This window comes from Perognathus longimembris, chromosome 1 (assembly GCF_023159225.1).
Source record: "Perognathus longimembris pacificus isolate PPM17 chromosome 1, ASM2315922v1, whole genome shotgun sequence".
In the NCBI taxonomy this organism is placed as follows: Eukaryota; Metazoa; Chordata; class Mammalia; order Rodentia; family Heteromyidae; genus Perognathus; species Perognathus longimembris.
The window spans coordinates 132613490-132625529 of record NC_063161.1 but is presented as its reverse complement, the minus strand read 5'-3'; the positions used below and the strand labels follow the sequence as shown (position 1 = coordinate 132625529).

General features: G+C 46.3%; 1 protein-coding gene across 1 annotated transcript; it reads right to left on the bottom strand.

Moving 5' to 3' along the window:
* Positions 1 to 2250: 2250 nt before the first annotated feature.
* On the bottom strand, positions 2251 to 8550 carry LOC125352890 (the record flags this gene model as incomplete). The annotated part of the gene is given in 3 exon segments (XM_048348287.1): positions 2251 to 2346; positions 4823 to 4845; positions 4848 to 8550. Coding segments are annotated over 3 exon segments (3822 nt in total), but the record flags the coding sequence as incomplete, so codon positions are not given.
* Positions 8551 to 12040: the final 3490 nt, after the last annotated feature.

Below are 12040 nucleotides of genomic sequence, written 5' to 3'. Positions count from 1 at the left end.
GTGTCTGTATGTGTCTGTGTCTGTGTCTGTGTCTATGTCTCTCTCTCTCTCTCTCTCTCTCTCTCTGTTTCTTATAAGGCACCTAGCAGGAAGAGGTCTAAGAAGTCAGGAGCTGCTGTCCAGAGCCCTGAGAATTGTGGAAGTGATGGCTTGCTGGGATTGCGCAAAACGCTTCTAGGCCAAAGGAGACCCCTCAGCTGGGCAGATTCCAGGACTAGCCTGAGACTCCTCCTAGGACAAAGAGAAGCTGGGCTGAGATGCTGGGTCTTCAACAAGCCACTAAAACTCCCTGAGCCTCAGTTTTTCTATAAGCAAGATTTGAACAAAAGCCCTTCTGCAGGGTAGTTGGGATTTTCGCCTTAGAAAATCCATCTTGGAGCTGGCACATGGTAAGAACCCACAGTGTCAGGTATCTCTGCCCCGTGAGCCTCCACTTGTTGCAAACAGCTCAGCCTTTGCACAAAGCCCCAGGCAGTTCTGCTCATATTGAGAACCTGGTTTTCTCTTTGATAAAAAGACTCCAGCTCCACTTTAAGGAAAAACCATCCCTACTGGCACAGTGACCAGAGGATGGAAACCCCAAAGGGGAGAACTGAACACAGCAGGGAGAAGCAAGGTGATAAAAAGCCCAGAATGATGTCAGAGATTGAGCGCTGCATGGGGCTCCAGCCAAAGGGTTCTCATTTGTCTAGAACCATCCATGAGCTGGCAAAAAGCTGGGATCTAATGTTCAAGAGTCAGTGGATAGAGGCCTTAATTCTGAGAAGAGCCCAGCTGCCACATCCATCCCAGTGGCAAGGATTTGCCACACCCAGTTCACACATGGGAAAACTGAGGCCCTCATTTAGGAGGTGAGAACTCAGAGGCAGAGCCCCAATTCCAGGGTTTCCTGAGCCTTTCTTGGATATGTGTGGGCTCCCAGGAGAGGAAATTAGCAGGTAGGAAAGTATGACAGCTTCAGGCACAGAGCCTCAGGAATTGAGGAAGAAAATGTTGCAAGCGTGGGAAAAACACTGCCTTTCCATTCCACACCCAGCTCCCCAGGGCCATGCACAGCCCACTTTCCAGACAAGCCAATTTAGCATTGCTGGCTTCAAGCTTAAAGAGTAATTGCCAGCCAGGAGCCAGTGGCTCACACCTGTAATCCTAGCTACTCCAAAGGCTGAGATCTGAAGATTGTAGTTCAAAGCCAACCCCAGGCAGAAAAACTTTTATCTCTAAGAAACCACCAAAAAGCTGGAAATGGAGGTGTGGCTTTAGTGGTAGAGAACCAGCCTTGAGCAAAAAAAGAAGGGAGGGGCTGGGGATATGGCCTAGTGGCAAGAGTGCCTGCCTCGTATACTTGAGGCCCTGGGTTCGATTCCCCAGCACCACATATACAGAAAATGGCCAGAAGTGGCGCTGTGGCTCAAGTGACAGAGTGCTAGCCTTGAGCAAAAGGAAGCCAGGGACAGTGTTCAGGCCCTGAGTCCAACCCCCAGGACTGGCCAAAAAAAAAAATACCAAAAAAAAAAAAAAAAGTAAGGGAGAGCACCCAGACTCTGAGTGCAAGTCAGTACTGGTGAGCACCACCCCCCGCCCCCCGCAACACACACACACACTACCCTTTTACTTTTTATTTTGGTGGTACTGGTAAAACCAGAGTTTCTTGACACCCGCTCCAACTCCCCCCCCACCCGCCCCACCTACCAGCTCTAATTCCAAGAGTTTCACTTGCCAGATCTAGTTACTCACCCCTATATTTAGTCAAGAGACATGGTGGCCAGGCACCGGTGGCTCATGTCTGTAATCATAGCTACTCAGGAGGCTGAGATCTGAGGATCATAGTTGGAAGCTAGCCTGAGCAGGAAAGCCCATGAGACTCTTATCTTCAATTGATCAAAGAAAAAGCCAGAAGTGGCAGTATGGCTTACATGGTAGAGCACTAACCTTGTGCAAAAGGAGCTCAGGGACAGAAACCAGGCCCAGAGTTCAAGCCCCAGGACCAGCAAAAGCAAGCGAACAAGCAAGCAAAACAGTGGCGGGGGGTGGGGGAGGTAAAAAGCAGAGAAAGATCCATTACATGGCACTGGCATGCCATGGAAAGACAAACTCTAGCCCATTTTGAAGCACAGAAAACCAGCAGGCCCTGACAAACTTGGGCATTGTACAAGTGCACCTGTTTCAATCAACCTGCCCATCAGAGTCTTAGCCAAATGAAGAACTGCCCCAGCTCTACCCTATGGCTCATCTGCTTTTCCTGGTGCCCCCTTAAAGGTCATATTCATCCTCCACCTGCTCAGCAGGGATCCTGGACTGTCTTGGCACTGACTCCAGCTCACTCCCTTCTCGACTTGCTCTTGCACTCTGGTGGAGTGGTATACTTCAACCTTGAATAAACTTCCCCTATCACTTTCATTATACTTTGAATGTTGCCTAAATTCTTCTCTAATCAGATGAAAGGACAAAGATTAATAGCTGTGTTGACTATATAATGGCACACCCTTTTGCTTTAGTTATTTTTTAGATAGAGTCTGCATATTTTCCTTGGCTCAGACGGGACTGAAATCCTCTACTTATACCTCCCATGTAGCTAGGATTACAGATAGGCATGGGCCACCATACTTGGGTGATTCCAACATATTTAAACCTTGATGAAAAGTCAAAAGAGCAACCAATAAGCCAGAACTGCTCAACCTTCTTGGTGTCTGTTTCTTTATATGTCTCAGCCTCCATCACTCACCCTCTCCTCATTTCTCCCCTCTTCCTTCTCTCCTGTTGTCTACTCTAGTTCATCTACTTGCTCACAAAATTTTCAGATGTTTAGCTTATAAAATAAAGGTAAGCTCTCAGTTACATACCCAACACACGATCAAGATGTCTAGTGACAGTCATCAGCATAAAATACAATTGACAAAGGCCAAAGGCCACCTGGTAGAAATTTTTATTGACTAAAGGTTGACAGGAGAATTGGATCTTGACATTGCATTGATTCATTCTGCATGACCCTGGAAACTTGGACTTGGTACAAGTTGCAGCCATGATAGAAAGCCAGAATAGGAGATGCCATCACAGGTCAGTTAAAGAATACAGAACTGCCAGGCTAATGTCTTGTGCCTGACATCCCAGCTATGAGGGAGGCCGAGATTTGGAGCAAGAATTTTAAGAGAACACATCTCAACTGAAGAAGCTGGGTGAAGTGGTGTTGTGCCAAGTTGCAAGACCACCCCCAAGAAGACCACCGAGATTCAGACACTCCGAAATGCAAAAGCAAGGCAAGGGTTTATTTAACGAGCTGCCAACTCGGGCCTCGTCCTACCCACCGACACAGCGGAGGTTAGGAGGAAGCCCTGAGCTGTGATTACACAGGGCTTATAAAGGCAAAGAACAAGGTTACAACAATCAGCTGTGCAAGCAAGATTAGAACACAGGTACAAATCTGATTGGCTCAGGGTTCGATTCTAAAATGGGGTTCACGTGATGGGGCCTGACTTCAAAGTCTGGCACCTCATTTCCCCCTTTTTCTTTTTGGTACCTTGGGAGCCAATCATGGCTCCATTCTGTCCATTTCAATGGCTTGCATGTCTAGGGGATGATATAGAGGTAAGGCATGGGCCAGTAGGGCCCAATGTACTAACCAAAGGGCCTGTCACCATTTCTTACAAGAATAGTCTCTGTACCTCTGTTTTGCATGCCTCTAGTTTATCCTGCCTCATCTTCACAAAAACAACTCTGGTCCCTTGATTTTAAAGGGGGGCTGATGGGTGAAGATCATCCATCTTCTGTAATTTCTTCAGGCTGACTCAGGGGCGTTGACCTTACCTAGCCAGGAACCTATAACCTTAGTCTACTTTTCCAAGGGACTGCAGGATTGCTGCAAACTGAAAATTAACTTTCAGCTATACAGACTTACCATTAGCTCTATAGTGTTTAGTATCCAAATGTAAGCAACAAAATAATACATAAACTTCTCAACTGTGCTCTAAGGGTCGGGTGGCTATACCCGTATTCCTGAGCAAGCTCAAAACTACCTAAAATAAGGGGGTCACCTCACTTTGGAGTGAGCTGCCAAAATGACATCAACACTAGCCAGGGTAGTAAGGAAAGAAGGCAAAAAGAAAATTATAACAATATTCAGTCTAACTTTCTTTTCTTGAGGCGAAGGCGAAGCGGCTGAGTTGGGTGCTTGGAGACCTCCCATGTTCCATCACGGTAGTTGTCATCCAGGGCAAAGGGGTCAGCTGGCCTGGCGTGGGAGCAATGGACCCAAGTGGTGACGCCATCTACTTTAAGGGCCGTGGGAGTAGTCAGTAGCACCACGTAGGGTCCCTTCCATCGTGGTTCTAAGGATTTGGAGTTATGCCTCCGGACGAACACCCAATCTCCTGGCCTGAATAAATGGGGGATAGGGACAGAAGCAGAATCATATAATGCCTTGAGTTGGGGCCACATTTTCTTGTGCACGAGCTGCAAATAATCAAGTTTACACAAAAATTCAATATCATCCAAATCAGTGAGCAATTCAGTCTGAAGGCTAGGGATAATGGGCGGAGGGTACCCGTACATTATTTCAAAAGGAGTAAAGCCAAGTTGATAGGGAGAATTTCTTACCCTAAGTAGAGCAAAAGGAAGGAGTGACACCCAGTCTGCGCCAGTCTCTAAGGCCAATTTAGTTAAGGTCTCTTTTAGAGTCCGATTCATTCTCTCTACCTGTCCTGAACTCTGGGGTCTACAAGCACAATGCAATTTCCAATCTGTCCCCAGTGCAGCGGCTATTCCCTGACTTACTTTTGAAACGAAAGCCGGTCCGTTGTCCGACCCAATGGTGGATGGGAAGCCATACCTGGGTAGGATTTCTTCCAGGATCTTCTTAGCCACTATATTCGCAGTTTCATGCTTTGTTGGATAGGCTTCCACCCATCCTGAAAAGGTGTCTACAAAAACTAGCAAATATTTGTATCCAAATTTTCCAGGTTTGATTTTTGTGAAATCTACTTCCCAATACACGCCTGGCCTATCCCCACGGAAGCGAGCTCCTTTAGTAACTTGTTGATTGGGGGCATTGGTAAGCTGACAGGCCTTGCAATTTTTAACAATATTTTCAATAAGTTGATCTCCTTGTCTAATTTTTACTTTGGAATGTCGGAGCAAGTCCTGCATTCTTCGGGTTCCCATGTGGGAAGCTTGGTGGATTCTTTTAAGGATCCCCTTACCTAGCCTTTGTGGCAAGATAAGTTTCCCTTCACCAGTTTTCCACCAGTCATCGTTTCCTTCTCTGTCCAGGGTTTTGTGGGTCATGGGAATTTTTTTTATCCACTCCAAGTCTTCCTGGGAATACTGGGGTACAGGAGGCAAAGCTCGTGGTCCTGGGTCTACTACAGTCAATACTTCTGCTCTGGGATGGAGGGCTGCTTCCTTAGCTGCCTGGTCAGCCAGATTATTCCCTCTAGTCACCGAATCAACTCCCTTTTGATGACTCGGGCAATGCATAATGGCAATCTTTGCTGGTTCCCATAGGGCCCGGATGAGGCTTAAAATCTCCTGTCTGTTTTTAATGGCCTTTCCTTCAGCTGTCAGTAGCCCCCTTTCTTGGTAAATGGCTCCATGGATGTGTACAGTGGCAAAAGCGTACCGGCTGTCCGTATAGATATTTAGTCTCATTCCTTTTCCCATCTGTAAAGCTTTTGTTAGTGCCACTAGTTCTGCTCTTTGTGCAGAAGTCCCCTGAGGGAGTGCCTCTGCCCACAATATCTCAGTGTCCGTAGTAACCGCCGCACCCGCATACCTTTTTCCATCTCGAATGAAGCTGCTGCCATCGGTGAACCAGGTGTGCTCGGCATGTGATAGCGGCAAATCCAGCAAGTCTGGCCGGAGGCTATGTGTTTGGGCCAGGATCTGGTCACAATCATGCAGGGGCGCTTCCAGATCCGGATCCGGCAGCAGAGTTGCTGGGTTTAATGCTGTTGGTACACAGAAGCTGATACGTGCCGGGTTAAGTAACAACGTTTGGTAATGGACCATGCGGGCATTGCTCATCCATCGGTCAGGTGGTTGTTTTAGCACCCCCTCTAGAGCATGTGGAGTGGCTACAGTCAGATTCTGTCCCAGAGTCAACTTATCTGCATCTTTTACCAAGAGGGCTACTGCAGCTATTATTCTTAAGCACGGAGGCCACCCAGCGGCGACAGGATCCAATTTCTTTGACAAATAGGCGACCGGTCGTCTCCAGGGCCCAATTGGCTGGGTGAGCACCCCTTTTGCTATTCCTTTCTTTTCGGCCACAAACAATGTGAATGGTTTATTCACGTCAGGTAGGCCTAAGGCTGGGGCTTCTAGAAGGCTTTTCTTGATTGCCTCAAAGGCTTTTTGCATCTGCTCAGTCCAATGAAATTCTGGGAGGTTTTTGGTGGCTTCATATAAAGGCTTGGCCATCTCAGCGAACCCAGGTATCCACAGCCGGCAAAAACCCGCCGTTCCCAGGAATTCTCTGACTTGTCTCGCTGACTTAGGCACAGGAATTTTTAGCACAGTCTCTTTACGTGCATCTGACAGCCAACGCTTGCCCTCTTTTAATATGAAGCCCAGATAGGTGACTTCAGGTTTACAAATTTGTGCCTTTTTAGTGGAGGCCCTATAGCCCAAATTGCCAAGAGTCTTTAAGAGCCTAGCTGTTCCCTTTAAACAACTATCCTTGTCTGGAGCAGCTATTAACAAATCATCTACATATTGCAATAGACTTATTTCAGTATTTTGGGAGCGGTACTCACTTAGGTCTTCATGTAACGCCTCATCAAAGATTGTAGGCGAATTCTTAAATCCTTGAGGCAGCCTGGTCCAGGTCAATTGACCGCTTATCCCGATTTCAGGATCGTGCCAAGTAAATGCAAAGTAGCTTTGGCTCTGTGAGGCTAAGGGCAGGCTAAAGAAAGCATCCTTTAGATCCAACACAGTATACCACACATGGCTCGGTGACAGGGAGCTCAGCAGGGTATATGGGTTTGGGACTGTTGGATGAATGTCCATTACTCTCTTGTTAACTTCTCTCAAGTCTTGCACTGGTCTATAATCATTGGAATTAGACTTTTTTATAGGCAATAATGGAGTATTCCAGGCTGACTGGGTGGGCTTCAGAACTCCTAAATCTAATAATTTTCTGATGTGAGGAGTGATCCCTTTCTTTGCTTCTAGTGACATAGGGTACTGGCAAACTCTTACTGGGTCAGCTCCGGCTTTAAGTTCCACAAAAATTGGAGGACGATGTTTTGCCAGTCCCATTCCCCCAGTTTCTGCCCATGCTTGGGGAAACGCCCGTAGCCACTCATTTTCTGGAGACTCGGGCTTGAGATGCTGGTATAGCCTATACTCTTCTTCTAACTTGCTAGTTATTAGTATACTAACAGGCTTTTCTCTTGAGTTCGTCACAGAAATCCCACTGTCTGTGAACTGTATCTGAGCTTTCATTTTCGTTAAGAGGTCACGTCCAAGCAATGGATAGGGGCAGTCAGGGATGACTAAAAACGAGTGGGTTACCTGGCCCGCTCCCAAGTCCACTGTTCTTTGAGTAGTCCATTTATAGGGTTTAGTGCCCGTTGCACCTTGGACCCATGTTGTTTTAGTGGACATCGGCCCTCTCGGGGCTAGTAATACTGAATTTTCTGCTCCCGTATCTACCATGAACATGACTGGATTCCCCTCCACTTTTAATGTTATCCTGGGCTCAGGGAGGGGATCTGAACCCCGACTCCCTCAGTCACTGTCCTCAGCCATCTCTAAGGTTGACAACACTCTTGATCCTACTTTATGTTTTTCCTCCTTTTTCTGGGCTAGCTCTGGGCAGTTTCTGATCCAATGCCCCTCCTTCTTGCAATAAGCACATTGATTCTTCCCCATCCTTGGTTGGGGTTTGGGCTTTTGCTCCTTACTTGGAGAGGAGGACTGTCTAAAGTTTCCTGCCTGCATAGAGGTCAGGATTTCCCTGAGTTCCTTCTGTTGTTGTTCCAAAATCCTAGCCAGACTCCTTTCCTGTCTTCGTTCTCCTGTTTCTCTCTTATTATAAACCTTTTCCGCCACTGCTACTAGATCCCTAATAGATTTTTCCCCAAGCCTGTCTAGAGCCTGCAATTTCCGCTTTATATCCGGTGCGGCTTGATTTACGTAGGCAAACATAATCATCTGAGCAGATTCCTGGGTCTCAAGATCATATGGGGTGTATTGACTAAAGGCTTCCATAAGACGCTCAAGGTATGCTGCCGGACTTTCACTTTCTCCCTGTCTGATATCATAAACTTTGGCCATATTTGTAGGTCGGCGAGCCGCCGCCTTGAGACCTGCCAGCAGAGCCTGGCGATAGACAAGGAGTCGCTCCCTACCTTCAGCCGTATTGTAGTCCCATGCTGGTCGGGTCTGGGGAAAATAGGTATCAATCAAGGCAGGATCCGTGATGGGTGCTCCGTTGGGGCCAGGGATAAGTCTCCGGGCCGCTTCTTGAATACGACCTCTCTCCTCATTGGTGAAAAGTACCTGTAAAAGCTGGCTACAATCATCCCAAGTGGGCTGGTGAGTGAAAAGTATAGTTTCAAACAAGCGAATTAAGTCCCGAGGTTTCTCAGAAAAGGGGGCATTTTGGGCACGCCAATTGTAAAGATCACTAGTAGCAAATGGCCAGTATTGGAATTGTTGTCGACCGTCCGCATCCACAGGACTTATAGGGCGTAGGGGAAGGGTAGTAGATTTGTGAAGAGATGTAATTCTTTGGCGCCGGCGAGTTGATTGAGCGGGGCCCTCCGGGGCGGAGGGCACAGCTGAAACATCTTCCTCAGAGTCCTCCTCTTGGAGAGTTAACTGGGGTGGGGCGTATGGAGGGGGAAGCATTTCCTCCTCTGTGCTTCCTCCCTGGAGGACAGGTGGATATAATTTCTTTTCTCCCCTCTTAGGTTCTCTCTTGGCACCCCGTGTTTTTTGAGTGAATATTGGGGTAGGGGAAGGAGTGGAGGAGGGAGTTGGTAAGAAAGGCCGAACCCAAGCTGGAGTGTCCCTGTCAACTAGTTCTTTCCAGGTGTCTATATAAGGAATCTGGTCTATATAGCCTGAACGAGGGGCTTCGATTAGGCTTTGTAAGGTACTGATCTTAATGATGTCAAAGCTTCCCTCAGGTGGCCAATTAACTCTCTCAAGGGTGGGCCATTCTGACTTGCACAGGGTAATCCACTTTTCCTTCTTAAGGGCCACACCTCGGTTCTGAGCTATCTCCTTGATCTCCTTCCAGTGAACTAGAGTCAAATCTAGGGGGCTAGATGGAGGACCCCAAGATAGAACGTTACCCATAGCTCTGATCAGATGTTTAGTCCAAAAGGCTACAAAAGAAAAGAAACCAAAACAATTAATACAGAAGGAAAAAAACATAGGCAAGATCAAGAACAAGAAAAACTGGAGATTTCCCAAGTTGGCCCACACATCCCCCTGCAAGGATGCAGAAAGAGTGAATTCAAGTTGAAAGCGGGGCTCCAGAGATCCCCCTTTAAGGGTGAAGAGTCTGGGACATCCCCCGGTCTCACCAGGATTGTCAAGTAAGTACATCTGCTTCGACAACCCCTTCAAGAAATAAGCAAAAGCAAGACAAACAAACAGGCACATTACAGGACAAGACAAATGAACAGCGCTGTTTTCTTACCTTCGGAGTCTGGGATCTCGGGGTCTCTGGGGCTATCCCGGACGAAACCCCAAATGTTGTGCCAAGTTGCAAGACCACCCCCAAGAAGACCACCGAGATTCAGACACTCCGAAATGCAAAAGCAAGGCAAGGGTTTATTTAACGAGCTGCCAACTCGGGCCTCGTCCTACCCACCGACACAGCGGAGGTTAGGAGGAAGCCCCGAGCTGTGATTACACAGGGCTTATAAAGGCAAAGAACAAGGTTACAACAATCAGCTGTGCAAGCAAGATTAGAACACAGGTACAAATCTGATTGGCTCAGGGTTCGATTCTAAAATGGGGTTCACGTGATGGGGCCTGACTTCAAAGTCTGGCACCTCATTGTATATGTCTGTCATAAATCGAAGGGTCATAATCCACCCAGGTAAAAAGTGAGAACCTGCCTCGAAAATAACCAGAGCAAAAAGAGCTATAGGTGGCACTCAGGTAGTAGAGCACTTTGCAAATTCAATCCCCAGTACTGAACAAACAAACAGAAAACTAAAGTAAACTAAACTAGTGGAGAAATCAAATCTTCAGTATGAAACAACAGCCTTGCTGGAAATAATTTCGATCTGATTAAAATGGGAATGGGAAAACTTAAGGAGAGAGACTAAATTAAAGGGAAAAGTGACCAAAGGAGTCAATTAACTTTACAGCACTTGCTTTAAAAATCATTTCTCCATTAAAATTAATCAGTATTGATACAAATCTTATTAAAATGTTGATAGCAGAGGAACCAAAGATCCAGGCTGGGGGATACAGTGGCAGGACATGGATGAGTGGCCTTGGTTTACCTGTCTGTGTCTCTCATCACCCACTGAGTACCCTCAGCTGCCTGTGACGAATTGTCCTGGTTCTTCCTGATTTGCAGTCTTTACTGGCTTCCAGTGGTTTTTGTACTTTCAAAGGAGTTGAGTTTTCACACTAATCACTACTTTCCAAATCAATTAATGAGACTTAAAAGGTCATTTATCATTGGAAATTGCAAATGGAATCAGGAAAGCACTACATTGGCCTGCAGACGCTAAGGAATTGCATCCTACATTGATAATTGTACCCTGACTCTAATGAGATTCTTATTAACATATACATTATTAATTAGACCATTAATGCAGATGTCATTCTGAGCCACACCAGGATTCCCGATGGCTCACATGGTTATTAAACTTTGCTAATTTGCACAATGAATTAATATTATATTAAAGTTCTCTCCACTGTGTATACTAAATTAAACGCTTACTTTCCACCTCTCATCTACTGGCATCTGCTCATACTTGCCAAGGAGAGGAATAAGAGGGGACATTTCCATTCTAAGACCCAAGAGCTTCTTATCTTGCAAATAACTTTGGGGGCTGTAAATAGATGGGGAAGGAAAAGCTGAGGATTGTGGGGGCTGGGGCAGGAAGACACCTCCATACCCCCTATGCCTCAGGAAGGGCTCTCAATGTTCTTTAAACAACAAAGCTTCCTAATGTGTCTCAAAGAAAATGTTTTTCACTCCTTATTAGAAAGTGTCATTTATTTGTTGTAAGTAATTTAGGAAATAGACATAAATAAAAGGGGATGATTTTTATTGCCCATTCTCTCAGCAGTCAGTAATTACCTCTCTGAGCATTCTCATATAATATTTTTAGCCTGTTTTCTCTAGACTTACATAGATGCTCTCTCATAGCCTCCTGTTATTCATTCAGAGACTGGCATGCACGTTGCCATCAATTTTTTTTGTAGATGTGATTAAAGGCAATAAGCACTTGACTGTGAGCAAAGAAGAATGTCCTAGAAAGCCCAGGTGAGCCTGATTCAATCAGTTGAAAGACCCTAAGAACAGAGACACTGTTGCTCTAAGAAAAATTTACCCTTGGGCAGCTTGCCTTTCCTGTAGATTGCCTTGTAGATTCCAGAATCACCTAACTAGCCCCACAATTATGTAAGTCAATTCCTCAACAGACAGTAAGTTCATCTGTGCTTCTCCAGAGGCTCCCAGACAGGTGGAGCCACTTGTTTCCTTTTTTCACTCTTTTCATTCTTTTGGGGTCAGATTCTCAAAATGAACTACTTACTACCCACAAACCCTTATTCAACTTCTCCTCGTCCTCCTCCTCCTCCTTTTCTTCTTCCTCCTCCTCCTCCTTCTCTGTGATGGTCCTGTGGTTTGAACTCAGGACCACATTTGGGAAAGGGTCTCTTCCTGCCTGGTCATGCACCTGGACCAACTTCCACCTATGTTAGCCTTCCTCTCATAGCTGGGATGACACATGGTTACCATCATGCCTGGCTTCTTTCCCCTGACATGTAGTCTTGAGAAACTTTTCTGCCCAGGATAGCTTCAAATAGCAGTGGTCTCTATTTTAGCCTCAAGGGATTCAAG